Source organism: Bacillus rossius, chromosome 13 (genome assembly GCF_032445375.1).
Source record: "Bacillus rossius redtenbacheri isolate Brsri chromosome 13, Brsri_v3, whole genome shotgun sequence".
NCBI classification, from domain to species: Eukaryota; Metazoa; Arthropoda; class Insecta; order Phasmatodea; family Bacillidae; genus Bacillus; species Bacillus rossius.
This window is the reverse complement of record NC_086340.1, coordinates 4109689-4131529: the sequence shown is the minus strand read 5'-3', so window position 1 is coordinate 4131529 and position 21841 is coordinate 4109689. Positions and strand designations below refer to the sequence as shown.

The 21841-nt window shown below is 42.2% G+C and overlaps 1 protein-coding gene across 1 annotated transcript in view; it reads right to left on the bottom strand.

Moving 5' to 3' along the window:
* Positions 1 to 883: 883 nt before the first annotated feature.
* Positions 884 to 21841, bottom strand: part of LOC134538631 (transcription factor SOX-8-like) — a 75541-nt gene continuing 54583 nt past the window's right edge. The window contains exons 3-5 of the mRNA XM_063380066.1: positions 9967 to 10173; positions 7381 to 7553; positions 884 to 4565 (exon numbers count right to left, since the gene is read on the bottom strand). Coding sequence (XP_063236136.1) covers positions 3916 to 4565; positions 7381 to 7553; positions 9967 to 10173 — 1030 coding nt within the window. The 3' untranslated portion in view covers positions 884 to 3915. The remainder of the gene's footprint in view (positions 4566 to 7380; positions 7554 to 9966; positions 10174 to 21841) is intronic.

Genomic DNA, 21841 nt, shown 5'->3' with positions numbered 1-21841 from the left:
ATAATTATTGCTACGAGCGAGATTAATGTGCCTAAAGCTAGGACTGAGGTGAGCTGAATATCTTAACCATTTACGAATATTAGCTTGACCAAATATATTTTTGTGTGGTCACAGAAATTGACACTATTGAAATAGTCGCAAATAACTTTGTTTCTCCCTTAACTTGTGTTAAAACTAGTGATCCTATAGATTATATGATTATCTAAATCTACCGAACTGAAGCCGAGGTACAGTCTATATGTGAGAATATTACGAACCCAAATTTATTTTCTTTATAATTTTCATAAACAATAATATTCAATAACACTTGAACTTTAGTTAGAAGCCGGACCCAACATAACTTCCTGTAATTATATCTACAAAGTATAATTTAAAGCATGTGTTTGGTTCCTTATATTATTGATATGCTTTGTGTGTTGTACATGTCAAAACAGTAATATAAATATTCTGAAATTATAATTTATCAAAACCTACTTGTGTTCTAACATCACTGATCAGTCAGCTGTAGAACTAAGTATATTTTATCACAAACACTTTTACTATTCACCTATTTGATACACCCACAGGCAAACCCCATATATATACATATATAGGTATATATATCCTGTATATAAATAATAATTATGCAAGAGGAACTCTAAATAGTCACTGCATTGTAATTGCACACCACCAGAGCACACCTCTACAATGTAAATATTTGTACACCATAATAAAAAATCAAATGTGTTTAGTTTTAAATTTTATTTATTACCTCATAATTCTGTGCTTTTGTTATACTTATAGTCATCAAGTAGATATTTTTTGAATCTCATTGTTTACTTGTTTTTGTTTTAATAAGTATTTTATTTTGTGTGTTGGTAACAGGTAAACAAATGAAACAATCTTTAGTATTTAGAATTTTATTTGTCTTATAAATGATACAAAATTTACATTAACATAAAATATCGTTTATTCCGACATAAATACTATATAACTTTCTATTTTCAGGGAAAAAAAGTACATTCATTAAAACTTTTATGAACATAACACATCGTGAAATAGCTATCTTACCAGTCTTTTGAATATTTTTTGTATACATTTTATACACATTAAATACACATTCAAACATTTTTGGTATAATTTATCAAAACATAACGATATATTTTATAAGCATGAAGTAATAAAATACTTTATTTAAGGCACTATGTTATAGGCATGTTATGTTTAGTTAATATACAATTATTTTAATTGTTTGAAAAGCCCATACACACTTCTTTGCCGTATTCATATTATATTTTATTCCATCCAACTATTAAGTTTTTCAGATGGCACAATATGAAAATGGTAGTTATTTTAATATTTCCGTAATGACCACATGTTCTTTGCTTGTTCGCCATTACAACAACAAATGTCTCCAAAGTTAGGGTGGTTTTTGTATTCTACAATGAATCCATCTTATACACATCTGTTTCATTTTCAACATTAAATGTTCTCTCGAGCATTTCAAAAGTAAAACATCTCTGTTAAATTACCAGGGAAATAAAACCAATTTTTGAAGTGAAACTTCTTTGGGCGCGATAGGAGTAAAATTTCAAGCCCGAATTTTAATGCAACGTTTTCGTGAAACATTGCTGGGAAACTTTTCTGACGTGAAAAGGACAGATAATAGGTACTTGGCCAAAAATAGACGGAGTAAACGAAAACGTGAAATAAAACAAATATTTTAAATGTAAATGTTTCGTAGGGTAAAAATTGTGCAACATTATGATTATATTTTCTACTATTAAAATATTGTTTTCTTAACACATCTAATAAATTGACCAAATATTATGTTTTGATAAAATGTCTTTACAAAAAAAAATAAGTTTTATCCTCCGTCATTTGATTAGTAATAGGAAAAAGAAAATCTAGAGTACGTAAACCAAGGAAGAAATTGCGAAATTATGAATCATGAAACTGACATTTTAGTCAGCATCCGAATACAAAAATAGACAGACATACCTATTTTTTTAAAACTCTTTTCTTTAAATTGAACGTAATTATCAATCTTATCATATTGCTTATACTACACAAGCTTTTTTTTCTGAAACGATAGCTGATCAAGTTCTATAATACTTTTGTATGTGTAAAAGAAAATATTATTTTGGCATCAAATAAAAGTGGCATGAAGAGTGTACTTAATTTTTTAGTAAGATTGTCACTGAAAGCCAATTAAAACTATAATGCAATGCAATTTATAAAACGAACTTAATTATAGACTGTCTCCTTCTGTTTATAAAGCACCTTATGTTAATAATTCTAAAATATTTCTATGAGTAATTTCTGGACAATTCAGCTTAATTGCAAAATACAAATTTTGTTTTTGTACATTTTTTCTTGTCTACTTAGGACATATTATTTTTCATACTAAGCTAAATCTTCACTATGCATTTACAAGCCTAGATAATTTTTATGATCATGAAGTTTAACATTTAAATTTAAGTATTGATTACATTTCTAGGCATAAATGTTACGAGTTCAAAATATTTGTGCTTCTGGATATACATCAATTGTTCACTTTTAGGTATTCTTGGAATCAGGTACTAGTACAAATGACAGAACTTTATAGAGTCTGTCACAAACTTTTTTTTTAAAATCAATAACCCATAATTAAGCCAAATTTACTCAAAATTAATCTTTGCTAAATGATTTCATAAAAATTACTGTAAACGAATTGCAAAAGACCTTCGTTAAATAAAACGTACAACTAAGAAAGGGAAAGAAATTACGTTGAAAGTTTTTTCGGTCAGGTTTATAACATTATAGAATTATTAGCACATTCTGTACCACTTACTTGACATGACGAGTTTTAGTTTTTTATTTAACGATATAATAGAGAGTTGGACAAATCCGGGATACCTGTTTCTTCAAATTCAACTTCCCTGTATACGACATTAAACATCACTACTGTTAAATACATATATCTATGCGGTTTCAAGTGAATTGCACAAGCTTATTACAGCAAAAACATAATACAACTCAAAACAAAATCACATCTGTTAAAATATGCAAATAAAAGGACATAAAATGATTGGCACAGAGATAAAAAAAGTAATACATTTTACTTACTTTTTTGGTATTTTCATTTGACTTGCTTGTAATTGATCAGTTCAGCGCAATGTATTCTTCAGTGCATTAGCCAGTTGAATACAAAGACACTCAAATTCGTTGTATGCATGTAAACACCTTTATAGAAATACGTAAAATCTTTTCAGTTGAACACGGTAAGCACAGATCCACAATTCCAAATTGTGGTTATTAATGTTCATTTTGTTCATAACGCGTGGTTCAACGTCTTCGTTTTCTAGTCTATAAATAATAGCTCACTTTAGGAAGTAAATGCAATAAAAAAAAGGTTTTTATTTTTGGACTACTATTCAGAACAGCTGTATTTAAGTTAAATGAAACTTTTGGAAGCACAACACAGGATTCAACGCATATCATCGATGCGCTAGCTTACGAACAGTAAAAAATGGGAGGGGGAATATCAAACCGTAAGACGTCATTTTTGGATCCAAAAGTTTTAAGGTATTAACAATATTTCACCGCCTACTTGTCGACGATTTGCCTTCGTCTAGGCAGAGAATTCCAGAAATGCACAAACTGATTTTACGATATGTTACAACTGTAATCATTCTTTAAAAAAAAAAAAAAAAAAAAAAAAAAAAAAAAAAATCTATGGTGAGCTGCAATCATTGTCACAAAATAATGCATACTTCGAGCAGCCAGACATTCATTTCCCTTGATGAAATGTCTTGAATCCAATATGGCGTCTCTTAATTTGCTTTTTTTCATCTCTTAAAGTGCGGGGCTGTTTGCGGAAGAACACGCCGCTGGGGTTTTTCCAAACAGCAGCGTCTCTGAGCCGAAGTAGCCGGTCGCCGTTGGTTCGAGACGTCAGCCGTAGTTGGACCAGGCGGTCTCCGACGACCCCAGCCCCGGGTTGCCGAACAAGGTCCTCTGCTGTATGTGCTGGTACGAGGGCAGGTACTGGTGGTGGTGGGACCCCACCGCGGAGGAGGAGGAAGAGCCGCCGCCGCCGAAGTAGCCGGTCGCCGCGGGAGCGAGGTGGCCGACGTACGACGACGGCCCCTGGTGGTGGAACAGATCCCGCTCCGTCTTGACGAGGCTTGTGGGCTGCAGCTCGTGGTACCTGGCGGCCGACAGGCTACCCGGGTCGTCGCCGCAGTAGCCGCCGTACAGCGCCAGAGCGTCGTCGAAGGACCTCCTGCCCTTGTTGTTGTTGTTGTTGTTGGCCTCGTTGACGTGGAAGACGGACGACGGCGAAGGCGGCTGCTCCTCCTCGGACGGGGATTTTCTGCGAGCGCTGTGGTGCGCCGCCCACAGCACGTGGTGCTGCGCCGAGGGGTGGAGGTAGTGGTGCGCCGGGGGCGGCGGGGGCGGCGGCTGATGGCCGGGGGGCAGGTACTGGTCCAGCTCCGAGCCGTCCACCAGGCCCTCGTCCTCGGGCAGCATGATGCCCGGGTCGCAGGCCAGCTCGCCCACGTCGATGCGGCTCAGGTCGAAGCCGGCCGCCGCCTGGTGATCTGCAACCGGGGCGACTCTCGAGTCAACGACCAGAGCAATGCAGTTTCTCGACAGGTTCTTCCTTAAAACAAGAGGGGGGGGCAGGGGGGGGGGGGCAACTGAACGGAGGAACACGGTAACTAAGAAAAACTGTGCGGTTCAGAAATTCCAACATCGTAAATTAAGTTTAAAACACAAATAAAAACATAGAAACGTCTCAAACAAAATTAAATTTTAAAAGAGAAGTAATTTTACAAATATTCCAAGTTCACAATTTATAGAATGGTGTATTAACGGAGTTTTGCGTGTTGAGTATAATTATTGTAAGCAATTACAGTTCGGAAATTATTTTGACAGTGTTTAATTAACTCGGTAGCAATGAAATATAAGCATGGCTGCCATATGAACGTGTGTAAATGTTTTTTTTTCAATTGAAACTGAAGTTATGATTTTCAACACTCATACTTTGCGGCTATGCGATTTTTAAGTTTTGAAACATAAAATAAAGAGCTTTAACAGAGTGTTTTGGTTGTTCTGTATTGGAAGATAGACGATCTGAAAAATTTATGGTGAATATTCCCAGCTACGTACGACCAGGAAAATAAAAAAGAGCGTGTGTCACTCAGTACCAGTAATAGAAGTGAAGCTTCTTTGGCAATTCAAACCTCGACTGGTAAGTATATATTTAGGGGTAAAACGGCAGAGAGAGAGAGAGAGAGAGAGAGAGAGAGAGAGAGAGAGAGAGTGTATGAGTGAGAAGGAGAGAGAGAGGGGAAGTGGGATAGAAAAAGAATACAATATTTTTTAAAAATAAGAGGGCACGGTTTTTTTGACGTGACAACGTCTAATAAATCGATGAACGCCGGCTGCACGCACGAAAACGTGACCCGTTAAGCACATTGTCCCGTTTCTCTGTGTCCCGTTACGCTCATTTTATATTGCTCTTTGCTAACCTGAACCTCCTTAGCATTGCGACCGAGTCCGTGGCGTAATTCTGTTTTCATGCATTTCAAAGTAACATTTTCATTGCTCTTTGCTAACTCGTTCCTCCTAGCATTGCTGCAGAGTGCGTGGCGCAAATATATTATTTTTGACTGCATCTTGGTGTTGGGTAAGCCATTTTCCTTCACATCATCCTTCAAACACTCCCATTCGTTTCCTACTTTTCCTATCATCGTCCTATCCTTAACAGAATAACACAGATTGGAAGAAGTAAAATATAAACATGTATAAAAGTTATAGTTAAAATAATCTCTTCGTTAAAGTACATAATAAACATATTTGAATTAATGAGTGCAAATAAAAGTATATTTATAAATTAAATTGTATATTTAATTTCACTCCTTCTTTGTATCCATACAAAATAGTAATAATTCAATAAAAATGATTCAATTTTATTCACAAAAATATGCAAACATTTCATCAATGTTTTGTTATGACGTCACGTTAAACTATCGTCCGTTAACCAACTTTACAGACAACCAATTTTTTAAAATTTTTTTTCAAGTATTTAAGAATAATAACTTTTTAATATTATTAGAAATTTTTTTTAAAATAAAAATAAAATTAATAAACATGACATAACATAAATATTACTCACTATTAATAACTGCTCAGGATATATCAATAATTATTAATCCATCAAAAGTTATTCGTCAACAATAAATATTACTGTTCAAATACTCTTCCCATAAAGATAAACTGGGATTGTTAATGTTTTTTCAAACAATACTACCGTTTGTAACACTCCAAATCTCTGAACGTAATATTATATGCATAACAGGTAGCGCCATCTACGCGGGAAATGCAGGGACTGCTTCAACAGCGCTCTCTACGCTGCTGGTTGAACAAGGGGGAACGCAAGCGCACTGGTAGCAAATATAGAATTTAAGGCAAATATATATCTATTTTCTGAAACAAGCGCATGCGCACTTTCTCTGTCTTATTATTTCGTGCATCTATCTCCCTCGGTTCTATTTTTTTTTGGGCGGGGTGCACGAATCATCACACAAAGAGGAGAACGTTAAACGAGCCCGGAAATGTATGTAGCATAGTGCTCTCTGTATCTTTCAGAGTTATAATAGGTTACATTGCATTAAAATTCGGCCTTGTAACTTTACTGTCGTCGCGCCCGAAGAAGTTTCACTCCGACATGTTCTTTGGGAATGGTTGATGGCTCGTGGGTTGTCAGGTTGCCGATGGACACGGCACGGCTCGCTGATTCCCAAAAAAAGGTAAACGGGAGAGAATAGGCCACTGCCAACGGGAACATTGATGTTTCCGTGGGGGCGGACCAAGGCAGGCGAGGCGGTCTCGTGGAGGGGAGGTCAAAGCAGTGCAGGGGAAGTGGTCAATCGAAAGGAAGCGCTCATTCTACAAAAAGGAAACCTCATTTTAACGAAAAAGGAGGTACATTCTCACGTGCATTCAACTCGGCAGGATGCGATCGTCAATGTTAAGTCTATGAACCAGTCTATGAATCCGTCAGTTTTTAGTTCCATAAGTCATTGGCTCCAACAGTCTTTGGGCTCCAAAAAGTCATTGTCTCCAACAGTCATTGACTCCAACAGTCTTTGGGCTCCAAAAAGTCATTGTCTCCAACAGTCATTGACTCCAACAGTCTTTTGGCTCCATCAGTCATTGACTCCAACAGTCTTTGGGCTCCAAAAAGTCACTGCCTCCAACAGTCATTGGCTCCAACTGCCTTTAGCTTCAACAGCTCCAATGCTATTTGGCCAGAATGCTACCGAGTGTAAGAGACCACGAGGCTACAAGGCTGCGAGACTGCATGGCGACTGCAGGTATAGCCGGGGGGGGGGGGGGGGTAAGACTCACCCCTGAGCTGGTGCGCGAGCAGGGACCCCGCTCCGCCGCGCTTCTCGCCGCCGTTGGGCGTGGTGGGGGGAGTGGGCGGGCCGTGCGCGCTGCCAGGAGACGCCGCCGTCGCGGCGCCGCAAGGAGACGCCTGTCCGCCGCCCAGCGCGTCCTCGTGCTTGAAGGACGACGGGCTGCAACACCCTCCTCCAGTTCCAGTCCCGGCAACTGTGGTGGAGCCACGAGCAACTAGTCCGCGGAGAGAGATTACACTTGAGCAGGGCCGGCGCGACCATACAGGCGAACTAAGCGACCGCCCAGGGCGCCAAGCAGCTGGGGGCGGCGCAGCACGACACACAACAGCTCATATGATGTGTTTAACGATTATTGAAACTAAACTAGATGAAAATTGGATTTTTGTAACAGTTTGGGATGTTTATATTGAATATAAGTAATTATTTAAAGTCCACGGTGACCTGTTTATGATTTGTAATAAGTAAAAAAGTAAAAAAAAACACAAGCCTGCTTACATTTGATTGTTGACAAAATCTTAGGCTTACGTGATGTATTTTGAGGCAAGGACAATTTTTTTTTTGGGTGTGTGGCCCGCGATTGGGGATGGGGGGGGGGGGGGGGGGAAATTAAGTGTTTTCGCCTAGGGCGCCAATTTACCTTGCACCGGCCCTGCACTTGAGCGCTGATGTCGGTGGCTTCTGCCTGGTATGGCTCACAATTCTTACCAGATAATTTGAATTTTATTTTATTATTCAAACTTTTGAAATCATAAAAGATTTCTTTTGTTTTTGAAAGGCCAGGTAAGATTAAATATATATATATATATTTAACTCTGAAAGGAATTAAAACATACCACATTACAGCCAGTACAATTTACTTTAATCCTAAAAAAATTTCCAGTTTAATATTCCATTTCATTCTCCTTGCAAAAAACGTTAAAAAATGCAATTTTACCAGATAATTATGCAAAAACGTACGCTGTATGTATTATGTATGTATATATATATTTATTTTGTGAAATTTCAGCCACTCAGAAAGTCGGCAGGTTTAACCGCGTCGAACGCAAATGTAAAACGACGACCTGGAATGCGACACACACACACACACACCCTTTGCACTGAAAATGTTGCAATGCCCACTCCCTGACTTGTTATCAGCGCGTGTCGGCGCACAGTCGGGTCGCCTTGCAGGATCGCTATCACTGGGTTTCGCGTGCCTCCGTCAGCTGTCATGTAGGAGCTATTCCTGCGTGTCTAGTAACACGATCTCTCGCATGTGTTGTTCCTACTCAGGTATTTTCAATGGACATTCACGAACTGTAAAAAAATTAGCGCATGTCTTTGTAAATAATTATTATCACTTTCGCGATTTTTTTTACACACGTTAGTGAATATTCGTTGAAATTATTAGCATGATAAGCATGATATAAGCATGAAAAGCTCTTAACTAATAGTAAAGGCCAGAAATTAATAAAAAAAAGGGTAGTATCCTAAATTAATTAGCTTATAATATTTCATGTTTTTCTTCTCATGGATTTAAATGAATTAATAATACTATAAGCAAATTCAATAGTTGATGTGTATTTTTTCTACTAAACAAGTTCTTAATTAATGGTTTTATGAACTTCAAGGCAAATTTTAAAAACAATACTCGCATGTATTCAAGTGGTATACACCTTTTGGATTAACCGCTTATTTTCAATATATAATATATTAAATCAATAAAAAATAGTTCTTCCCAAAACACTGAAGAACTCAGATGTCAATGGTATAATAACATTTATGGACAGTTAAATAGGGATATAACAGGAAATTTTTCAAATAATAATTATAACAAGAACATGAAATAATATGAGTAAAGTAATGAAGGCCACTGCCCTCTCGGGGGACAGTTGATCGGCCAGACGCCAGGCTTGACCGTGGAGGGAGGTAGGGAGGGAAGGTAGGGAGGGTAAAGGGTGGTAGGGGAGGTAGTGAGGGTGGGAAGGTAAATAGGGAGGGGAGGTAGGTAGGTTGGGGGGGGTGGTAAGTAGAGAGGGGAGGGAGGTAGGGCGGTGGGGAGGTAAGTAGGGAGGGGTGGAGGTAGGTATTTAGGGAAGGTAGGGAGGGTATAGGGAGATAGGGAGGGGATGTAGGGAGGGAGGGGAGTTAGGGAGGCAGGGGAGGTAGGGAGGGAGGGGAGGTAGGGAGGCTGGGGAGGTAAGTAGGGTGGGAAGGTAGGGAGGGGGGAGGGTAGGGAGGGTGGGGTGGTAAGGAGGGAGGGGAGGTAGGAGGGGGGTGGAAGGGAGGGTGGGGAAAAGGGGGGAGGTAGTTAGGGAGGGGAGGTAAAGAGGGGAGGGAGGGCGGGTAGGTAGGGAGGGGGGTAGGTAGGGAGGGGGGTAGGTAGGGGAGGTAGGTAGGGAGGGGAGGTAAGTAGGGTGGGAAGGTAGGGAGGGGGGTAGGTAGGGAGGGTGGGGTGGTAAGGAGGGAGGGAGGGGTGGTAGGAGGGGGGTGGAAGGGACTGTGGGGAAAGAGGGGGGGAGGTAGTTAGGGAGGGGAGGTAATTAGGGAGGTATAGGGCGGGAGGTATAGGGAGGTATAGGGAGTGCCTCACCTGAACTTGACGCCGTACTCGTGGTGCTGGCCGTGCTGGCCGCCCGCCTGGGACTGCTGCTGGGGCCCGCCGCCTCCCCCGCCCCCGGGCTTCACGCCCTTGCGCCGCCGCGGCTGGTACTTGTAGTCGGGGTGCTCGCGCTTGTGGATCACCCTCAGGCGCTCCGCCTCCTCGATGAAGGGCCGCTTGTCCGCCTCGCTCAGCAGCCTGCGGTCACACCCGGCCCTCGCCTGTGGGGTCTCTAGCCGGCACTCCCTGTGCCCGAGCTCCGCTAGTATACAGTCACGTGTGTGGTCATCGGGGGGCGTACCTAGGCGCATGGGCGTCGCCAGGATATATTTGGGGGGGGGGGGGAGACTGCAATTGATTTAGTTGTTGAGGAATATTCATCCCCTGGAGAAAAAAAAAAGCGGGGGATTCGGGGGTCCTCCCTCGGGAAAATTTGGTGTTTGAAGGTGCAAGAAGGTGTCTTCAGGTATTTTTCTTACGTAGATATTCTAATTATAGTTGGTTGCAATACATAATTTATTTTTTATAAAAAAATATTTTCAGAGAACAAATATGTAAAAAACACATTGCTCACATTACCACGATTGGACTAAATGCACCATGCGCAACGTATGGGTTATATCACAGAAATCATATTTTTAATATAACTATGAAACTAAATATACTATTGGAGGGGACGAAATGGAAGACTTTTATTATTGAGGGGGGGGGGACGTGTCCCCCCCCCGTCCCCCCCGGTTGCGACGCCCATGCCAAGGCGTGTTGGTGTGCTGAATGAAACTATCCTGGATTACATTTGGTACACTTTAATGGTAATTACAAAAAAAAATCGTAACTTAAAAAGTACTTGAGAAAATTAGAACAAAAAAAATATTATTTTTTTGCGTGATGGTGCTGCTACCTCTAGTATTTTTGACGGTAACAATTGAGTCGATGGATGCCAAAACGTCCGCTGGAATGCGTCGGAACCGGTTTCCAGCCTCGCGCAGGGCACAGTTTGTTGTTTCCTTAACTGGGCCTCGGTGTGGACGCGTTCTGGAATACGGACCCGCGAGTCAGGTTGCAGTCGTGTCCCAAACAAGGCAGTGCTTGTTCGCTACCTTACCCGAGAGTCTTGAGGTGGGCGCCTGGCCTGGCGCTAAGGGCGACACTGGCCGCGCTTCATTCGTATCTTCGCCTCTACGCGCCAGGCACCGAACTGGTCGGCGACGAGACTCTACGGTACTCTATCTTTTTTTACATACGTACAGAACAGCTACAACCATCAAATCTAGCAGGGATAATGGCACACCCACCTACCATATAATATACATACTAATATTATGAGGTAATTTAGTTTGTAAGTTTGCCACAGAGACATGTAAAAATTGCAAGTCAGAGCGTTGTACCAGTGGCAGTTTTACAAAGCTCTGCCTTGCAGTTTTACAAGATACATCGTTTGTAGAAAGTGACGGCGGAGTGATAGATGAGTGACGGCGGAGTGATAGATGAGTGACGGCGGAGTGATAGCTGAGTGTCGGCGGAGTGCCGGCGGAGTGCCGGCGGATTGACAGCGGAGTGACGGTGGAGTAACGGCGGAGTGACGGCGGAGTGACGGTGGAGTGACGGCGGAGTGACGGCGGAGTGACGGTGGAGGTAAGGTGGAGTGACGGCGGAGTGCCGGTGGAGTAACGGTGGAGTGACGGCGGAATGACGGTGGGGTGACGGTGGAGTAACGGCGGAGTAACGGTGGAGTGACGGCGGAGTAAAGGCGGAGTGACGGCGGAGTGACGGCGGAGTGCCGGCGGAGTGACTGCGGAGTGACTGCGGAGTGACTGCGGAGTGACGGCGGAGTGACGGTGGAGTGACGGCGGAATGACGGTGGGGTGACGGTGGAGTAACGGCGGAGTAACGGTGGAGTGACGGCGGAGTAACGGCGGAGTGACGGCGGAGTGACGGCGGAGTGACGGCGGAGTGCCGGTGGAGTGACTGCGGAGTGACGGCGGAGTGACGGCGGAGTGACGGCGGAATGACGGTGGGGTGACGGTGGAGTAACGGCGGAGTAACGGTGGAGTGACGGCGGAGTAACGGCGGAGTGACGGCGGAGTGCCGGCGGAGTGACTGCGGAGTGACGGCGGAGTGACGGCGGAGTGACGGCGGGGTGACGGCGGAGTGACTGCGGAGTGCCGGCGGAGTGACTGCGGAGTGACGGCGGAGTGCCGGCGGAGTGACGGCGGAGTGATAGATGAGTGACGGCGGAGTGACGGCGGAGTGACGGCGGAGTGCCGGCGGAGTGACTGCGGAGTGACGGCGGAGTGACTGCGGAGTGCCGGCGGAGTGACTGCGGAGTGACTGCGGAGTGACGGCGGAGTGCCGGTGGAGTGACGGCGGAGTGATAGATGAGTGACGGCGGAGTGACGGCGGAGTGCCGGTCCACAGCGAGGAGCTCGACGGCGGAGAAGAGGCCCTAGCAGCACGCAGTCGGCCGGCGAAGGGCGCCGCACTGGGCGGCCATTGTCCCGTGCGCCGGGGTTTATTTGACCTGCGGCTAATCGCGCGCCTGTCCGCGCCGTCGCTTGTTTACCGCAGCGGTGCGGCGGTGCCTTTACGAGAGGGAGACCCCCCCTCCACCCTGCACCCCCTCTTCTAGGACCAGCTGGTCGCGCCCTCTCTGCAGGGGCACGCACTTTCCGAGCCCAGCTGACGGTCGGAACACCGCAGCACCTTCTGCGCTCCGACAACTCACAACACCTCAGGGGTCACCAAACATCCGTTATCTACATCACCGTTGAAACCTAACATCTATCTCCACAACTAGAAGGTAGCGGGCGGCAATCCGCGGCCTGGAACTCTACCCGGGGGCCTGTGGTTCGATGCCCGGATCTTGCACTCGGACCTCGAGGCCCGCATGTGGCTGTGATGACGGTACAGTTGCAGCTCACCCTGCGGCGGTGTTGCCTGATTGAGCAACAAGTCTCTGCCAGTCTGCGTTCCGTGCTTGGGGGTATTCTCCCGGGCGCGTGTCGAGTGTCACACAGCACCAATCACAGTGATTCAGCGCGGAAGCAAACCCGTCCCGAGTGCATCCGTGCTCGTCATAGACTACATGAAACATGCGCAACAAGCCACAGTTGCCTTACCATTTTCCATCAGAATTTTTTTTTTTGACGTGACAACGTCTGATAAATCGATGAACGCCGGCTGAACGCACGTAAAAGTGTCCTGTTACGCTTAGTCCCGTTACGCTAATTGTACGCTTGCGCCGCATCTATCTCTCTTCCACTCGACTGTTTATAAAGTGAAGTTAAAAGTTAATGTGGTTTTCATTGCTTATTACAACAACAGTTTCGGCATTATTCTTGCATTTTAAAAATCTGATTACTAGTATAATTTTAAGTATTTTTTCTTTTATTATTAAAATAAAAAAGATTCAATTTTATTCATAAAGTATGCAATCGTTTCATCAATGTTTTGTTATGACGTTGTCACGTTAAACTATCGTCCGTAAACCAACTTTACAGACAAACAATTTTTTTTAAAACTTCAGCTGTCGCAAATTAATCCACGGGGGTTTGGTTACGTGTATAGACATTTTGTTTTTGTTTTTAATTTCTAAACGTAAATTAGTAATTTAACCAAGGACGTATTCGAATGACGTAATAACAAAATATGAAAGGACTTACTGCGTTAAGCCTAAATACGTTACACGGGATAATTGTGACGTCGCGCCAAATGCCATCAGCCATGACGTATTTAAACATCAGCAGACCCTCAACTGGGGGTTGATATGACATACTTCCCTATCACGAGACCGACCCCGACGCCACCCGAGCGTCGCCGAAGCCGCCCGAAGAGCCAGGCCAGAGACTGCAGCGCGCCTCGTTTTACGAGCGTTTTTTTTCTTTTATTTTATTCCACGCGTCTGCTCAGCGTCTGCTGGCCGTACAAGCAGGTTCCGATCACTGTGGAGCACCGCCGCAGCAGGCCCACTGGACCTCGTTTCTGGCAGAGTACCCGACTATAGAGAAATAATCTTATTTAAACAAAATTAGTTCCTTAACGGTTTATTTATCTATGATATTCTCTTCCCCTTCCCCCTATCCGTATGATTTTTTGACGTGAAAACGTCTATAGGAAGGTTTGGATAGGGAGTAAATTCATGTAAGTCGTCATCGACATGGTCACGTGACGTGTTAACGATAACACTATATCTGTTCAAATTGTGTTTTTTTTTTCAATTTTTTTTAAACTTAAGTATACGATTACTGTGCAGTAAAAAGCGAGTATAAAATATATTAATATTCTCATATAGATATATAGTTTGAATAACGAAGGAAACGGAGTCTTTGTAGCAATACAGCCTAAAAATTAAGAACATCATTATTATTTTTAAAATGTGGAACCACTTAGCTTTCGGTATGCGACACTTGGTGGGGGTAATTTCGTGAATGCGATCAAAGTCATGGGACGGAAATGTGTAACAACAACGGTTCTGGCATCTGTGGCGAACGGCGCGAAGCAATGTTCACAAAAGACAAAGGGGAAACTTTACCTTAAGCAATACTGTTTAATGAATTTTAACAAGATTAGCAGTATTTTAATAAAATTACTTTTCGAAAATCTTGTCCATAGCCGAGGGGTTTAGTATTTTTTAAGACGCTTTTATCGGAGCTGTTTAATTATGTAGTTTAATATTTCCGTCAACTAGTCAGATGATTCTGTAGTCGACGCAGCTGCTCTGGCAGTGAAGCCTAGCGGCGGGTGTGGGAACTACGCTTGATTCGCGTCAAGAAATTTAGTTGAAAACGATATTTGCGCGTATTTATCACGCTGGGCATTATTTTTAAATGCGTATTTTCGACATGAGAACTCACGAATTTGCTAGTTACCGACGTTAGAATTTTACACGTCACTGGCAAGTGTTGAAATATTGCATGCAATTTTTTCCATTAAAAACAGTCTCGTTTGATTTAACACTCAGAAATACTCAGTATTATCTAAAAAAAAAAAAGTATTGTTGTAAATGTTCTGAATCAAAAGTTACAATATATTTCTTGTATTTAATGCAGTTTTTTTTGGACATACGCCATTGCATAGAAAAATTCAGAAAAAAAATTATGAAGATAAAAAATTCACAGAATACCAGACTGAATGTCGGACAAAAAGAACCAAAGATGAAACTAAACAAGTAAGTATTATTTCTACTATACACAACACAACGACGACTTCACATACAAAAAGAAATATTCAACATATAAAATATAGAGCACAAGAATTCCGTTGAATGAACTTATACATCGGCTGATTCAGTCTTGTTTTCTGTGATATTATCTTCATATTTTCATTAATTTTGTTTTTATTTTTTTGGAATTTTTCCATGACAAACAGTGTACAACTGCAGTGACGTACGTCCAAAAAAAACCCTGCATTAAATCAAAATTTCCTAGTTGCATGAATCGTTTAAAGAACGTATCTTTCTCGTAGCATTGCAAAACAATTCGTTGTCTACTCTGTAAATTCGGTTTACGGACGATAGTTTAACGTGACAACGTCATAACAAAACATTGATGAAATGATGATTTTTATTGAATTATCACTATTTTTTATGGATACAAAGAAGGAGTGAAATTAAATCTACAATTCAATTGATAAATTTACTTTTATTTGCACTCATTAATTCAAATATGGTTATTACTTTAACGAAGAGATTATTTTAACTATAATTTTTATACATGTTTGCTATTTAACTTCTTCCATTCTGTGTTATTCTGTTAAGGATAGGACGATGATAGAAAAAGTAGGAAACGAATGGGAGTGTTTCAAGTTTAATGTGCCTCGAAAAAAGTCAAATCGATGGTTGTTCCAATCGAGCGGAAGAGAGATAGATGCGGCGCAAGCGTACAACGAGCGCAATGGGACACAGCGTAATGGGACAATGTGCGTAACGGGACACTTTTCCGTGCGTGCAGCCGGCGTTCATCGATTTATTAGACGTTGTCACGTCAAAAATTTGCTTGGAAATTGGTTTCCAAAGGATTCTTTTACAAAAGTAGGGAGTTTTCTTTTCTGTCCGGTGGGCCCCACGCGACCAGAACCAGCCAGTAGCCTCTTGATGAGGGGAGGGGGGGGGGGCTGAGGGCGCATGTTCTCTCTTCTTCACTTCTCCGGCTGGCTGCGTGTGGGGCCGCCAGATAAGAAACGCCACATCCCCACCATCCCCACCCTTCTTTTAAAAACGAAAAAAAGAAAAAAGAAACGAGTTTCGAGAGTTACTCGATGTCGATATCTCGTGCGGGCGCGCGCGAGGCGACGTAACATAACACGTCGCCCTAACACCACTTACGCTCGAGTGTTATGTGTGTGCCACGTTTCACGTGGACCCCATCTCGAAAGAAAAAAAAAAACAGGGGGAACCAGAAAACGTAGTTTAAATAATAAATTGTTTGGAGTTACTCCGAGTGCAGGGAAGAGGCGCAGTGGTTAGGGCGGTGTGTGGTCTCCGTAGCGCAGAGCACACCGGGTTCTGGGTTCGAGTCCCGGTCAAGGCACGGTTGTTAATGTGGGGGCGACTGAGTTTTTGCCCCTTGGAAGGGCAGCCCTTCAGGAGATTTTCTGTCAATGGTTTGTTTGTAAAGTGACCTAACCTAACCTAACCTAACCTAACCTAACCTAAACTAACCACTGTCAGAAAAATCCTGAAGGGCTGCCCATCCAAGGAGCAACAATTCAGACAACCTTTCAAAAACACCACTGTTAAAGATATCCTGATGGGCTGCCCTTCCAAGGGGCAACAATTCAGGATTTTAAAATTACGATAATATACACATTTTAATATACTGAAAGGGCTGCCCTTCCAGTCGCTTTACAAACTAACCACTGTCAGAAAAATCCTGAAGGGCTGCCCATCCAAGGGGCAACAATTCAGACAAACTTTCAAAAACACCACTGTTAAAGATATCCTGATGGGCTGCCCTTCCAAGGGGCAACAATTCAGGATTTTAAAATTACGAAAATATACACATTTTAAGATACTGGAAGGGTTGCCCTTCCAGTCGCTTTACAAACTAACCACTGTCAGAAAAATCCTGAAGGCTGCCCTTCCAAGGGACAACAATTCAGCTGCCCCTTAATGTGTAGGTAACTGTTTGATCTAACTTTATTTACCAGTCGATTAGTGAGGTTTAACAATGGCAGTGGCTGACGGGCCAGGGATTGGTCGTCACTCTTCTAGTTGATGCCCACATTTATGTGAATTATTTGGGAAACCCTCTGTCAAGGAAAAAACGTAAAACGAAATCATAAGCATAGAAGCTTTCACGTAATATTAAATATGAAATAATAATTTTTTTAAATAGAATTTTTGACGGATAAGTGAAAATATCACTTCAGATCTTTTAATTTTAGTTAGTTTATTGGCAAATGAAAGCACAATGTTTTGTTATTGAAATCTATGCATAAAGATACAAACTTTAATTCTTTGTAGGCAATGTCGTTTTTTTTTAAAAAAATACCTTTAAGGCAAGAATGTTTTCGCACGGAACTTGCAGTTACATCGCCAGCACCATCTTGACTGCAGAGCCCCGCTTGTTTCCCTGAGTCCTTACAGGGAAATGCTGGGCTGGTTTCTTACTGCGCAGGCCATGGCGGGGTTATTCCCCGGGTTACGACGCAGTGTTTTGCTCGTACGTCTCGCTCTGCCTGATCTCGATGCAGGGACATAAAGCCCAAATTAAAATAAACACAACTGCTTATCGTTAAATGAAACCGCGAAATTTTCCGTTTTTTACTTATAAACTTTTTATTTGGCTCCAAATCACATCTCCGGAAATTATGTCATTTTCGAGTTTAAACTTAAAACTACCGAAGAAGGTTATTCCCATACGTAAAAACTTTTAAATACTTTTTTGTAAGTAAAATCCTTGTAAACCCTGTTGCCAACGATATCACTTGTAAAACTTCAAGGCAGAGATTTATACCATTTGTAATTTTACAAGTGATATCGTTCACAACAGAGTTTCCAAGGGCTATCCTTGTATAAAGTACAATTTTTTTACAGTGTAGCCTCACGAAAGCATAATAACCAGGGGCATGAACTTTTTGCGATAAGATTTCGAGACTGTGTGGTAAAAAAAAACTGTTCCGTTGTTTGTATAGCTTGATTGGTTGAGTTTCTCCTAGATACATGTCTACTGTCGGCCCACCAATCACAGCCATCCAGTGCGGAAGCATACGCGTCCTGAATGATCCGACCATATAAGGCAATTGCTTCTCTTCCAGGCCACCAATCACAAGTAACCAACCGCTGGCGTGGAACAGACCTTATTGCATTATAATAAGCTTTGGATGGTTTTTTTTCCCCCGCCTCTCTCTCTAACAAGCACGGGCCCCCAAAACGTGGAACAGGTTTATATGTTTTAAAAGAAAAATTGTTCGGATACAGTTATTTTCCTCGCGGGATACGAAGCAGACGGCAATAAAGTCCAATGAAGGCCATGTGGAAGCCAAACAGCACTCGTGTAGCTGGTGATGAGGGTAGGAAAAGGTGGGTGAACCCCGTGGTGAAAGAGGGGGGGGGGGGGGAGGCACAAGGACCCCCGTCTGGAGATAAGCGAGCCCTGTAGAGCAGCGAGGAGTGATGCTGCGCAGAGCCTAGGGGGTGCTAGCCCCCCCCCCCAACCCCCCACTCCCAGAACAACACCGACCCCTCGCGACGAGTCACAGACGCCGTGATCCACAGGTGCCGTCGAGGCCTCTGGAACCACTGTAGCGCGACGGCGCTGCAGCCAATCACGTTACACGCAACCACGACGTCACGACAGCGCGAACGAAATGGCGGACTGCGACATAGAAAATATTTTTCTATTTTTTTCGCGTAGCGGTACGCGTCTGTACTGAAATGCGTCTCAAAATGTTTTCGAAAGATGGTTAAACTTGTGAATTGGTGGTTAGTTCTATTTTTATTATTCTTATAATTTTTGTTGGTTCTTATCACTATATTTATCTATGAAATCACTTCAATGTGTTTTTTAAACGGTGATTTTTTTACATTTAAATGTAAAAATAAAATAAAATAAATTACTTTCTTGGCTATATCAATTTAAAAAAAAACATGCAGGTATTGAAGACTGTCACCAATTTATAACGCAAATTTTGCCGTCACCATATAGGAGACCCGGAAAGAGGAACACTGCACTGTTAGAAATTACAGTAAATTTATAGACTTTTCAACGTACAATTTAACTCAACCAATCGAAGAGTTCTTCGTAATTTCGAAATAACTGAATCTTTGTGGAAACAATGCCGTCATAGAAATATTTCCCGAATTTCTAGGTTAATTATTACAGATATTCAAAATGGTGGTCAATATGTCTTAATCGACTTACTTCAGGCTGGTTGGCTAGGATAATAAACCTCTTTTAGGACTTTCCATCATATTTATTGAACTTAATAATATTTTTTTTTACATAAAATTAATTTTTGCATTGACCAAGAATCGAACAAAGAATATGAATCGATCGAATCAAACATTATATTAATGAGTCATTTTTTTCGATGAAATTTGGAATTTAAATAAATAGTTTGTACTTATTTACTAGTGGTATTTTTCGTTTCTAACCAAAGGCAGACACATACGTGATACACACGTGGATTTAATTAAGAGTGTTCTTATTGTATACTTAACCAGTATTTCAATGTTCTGTTAATATGCCAATGTCTAGATTCATGTTCGGAGTGAGAGTCATGTTCAGAGAAAATGTAGGAAGATCCCTGGATAATGCGTAACAGGGTTGTTTGCAGCTCGAAGGTGAGAAGTGCTAGAGACGTCTCAGAAGGAGAAGCCTAAGATGTGCATCAAGTTCTGTCCCTGCCCGAACACGCCCGAATATTCACCTTCGGCCATCCTCGGGATTTGTTTTATTTTTGCGCAGGAAAAATGAATTCAAATATTAAAAGTGGTCGGTTAGGTTAGCTGCATTAAAACACTCTGGACGGTTAGTTAGTTTAGTATCGCTACATAAAAATAAACAGAGAAATATAAATATATATAAATAAAGCCGAGGTTGGCCGAAGGTGAATATTCGGGCGTGTTCGGGCAGGGACAACTTGATGTACATCTTAGGCTTCCCTCTCAGAAGGGGCAGAGAAATCCGGTGCATCCCAGGTGACAGGAATACTTGCAGCTGCGCCGACCGAGGAGGAGGAGGGGGGGGGGGGGGAAGCAGCGCCGAGATATCGTAATAAAGAGCGTTATTTATCGACGGCGGCAGGGCGCGGCATGAAGGCAACCCCTTCACGACGACTCGCGACCCCCCCCCCCCCCCCGGAAACACCTGCGGAAACCCAGATTACAGGAGTCTCCCGCTCGATCCTTAAGGGGGGGGGGGGGTAGGGGGGTTCACAGTTTCTTTAACAGGAAGCAACAATAGACGGCGCGCGCGCAGCTGTCGACACGTGCGCAAACACGAGGCGCATTGCGTCACTCCGCGCCGCGACAGTGAGACGCCATCTTGGTTCCGAACAGCTCGCGGGTAAGGGGCTTGCGATTTATTCGCGGAAGGATATTTCGAGACACTACGCTGTTAGAAATATTTTAAAACCTTATAAATTTACGAAGAACGCTTGTTTACGAATTTTACCCAGGGATATTCGTAAATTTTACCGTTATCTTCGTAGATTTGCGGGTTCTAAGTTCACGTACTTTGAAAATGAACACACGAGAATAATCTTGGTATGTGAGAGAAACATTAAAGAACTTGTTAAGACTACTGCTAAAAACCTAATTATTTATTCCCACGTGTGTTTTCCCTGTTTGTACACTGTTAGAAATTACAGTAGTTTTACTGACTTTCCAACGAAGAATTCACTTGAAATAAAACCAGAGTTTTTCGTAATTTCAAATGACTGAATATTAGTAGAAAACACCCCGTATTTCGACTTCCGAGTTGTATTGTTTCGTTCTTAACAAGGTGGACGAAAGAAAAGGGCTCTTTCTGTAGAATTCACCGCTTTTTTTTACTGTTTTGTTATTGAAAACTCAGATTATTTTTTTGGATTCATGTTCAAAGTAAACTAACTCAGTATCCGTTAATTTACGAAGAACCATGTGTAATTTGTAACCAGCGTGCTTCGTAAATTGAAAATGAAAATATTAATAGTGTCACTAAAAAATAGAACCTGGACGTCGAAAACCAATACACTAGCATACTTGCATACTTACTTTAAAATGCATACCTACATAATTGCACACTTTCACACTCGCATACTTGCGCTATAGCATAATTTAGAAGTCACATACTTGCATAGTTGCATATAATTTTATTCCCCTGAGACCTTAGCCAAAAAGAATTATGTTTCGTCTTCCTCGAATTTATTGTACCACTTCATTATGCTATTGTAAACGGGTGGTGTTTTGTTAAACTTGCCACGGAAAGCTCTTTGGACACTCACTACCGATTCGCTACGTGCGTATTCAAGCACACAAAAGGCTTTCTCTGCCTGGTTCGCAGCCATTTTCAGCAACTACATGCACTAGCGCCCCTGTCGGTTGTTTTTTAAAATAGCTTTTTGGCGCTACATTAAAAAAAAAAAACTTTGATAGTTGTTCTTTCACGTGGTAGGTATATAATTTGTTACGTTATTCTTTTCCATTTCGCTGTACCGATTTTATGAAATGTTTTACGGACTTTATAATCTCCCTGTACAATAATAGGCAATAATTTACTCCTCTGTCACCGGTGGAGCCCAAGCACACGAGAGTGGCTGTTTGTAACTTTGGAGATTCTAGTTCACACTCGCTAACCACCGTCAGACGTTATAAAAACCGCAATTCCCGCCATGTCGTGCGGCGATGGCGAGCTTGAGAAGTGACTTCAACCATGCACGTCAC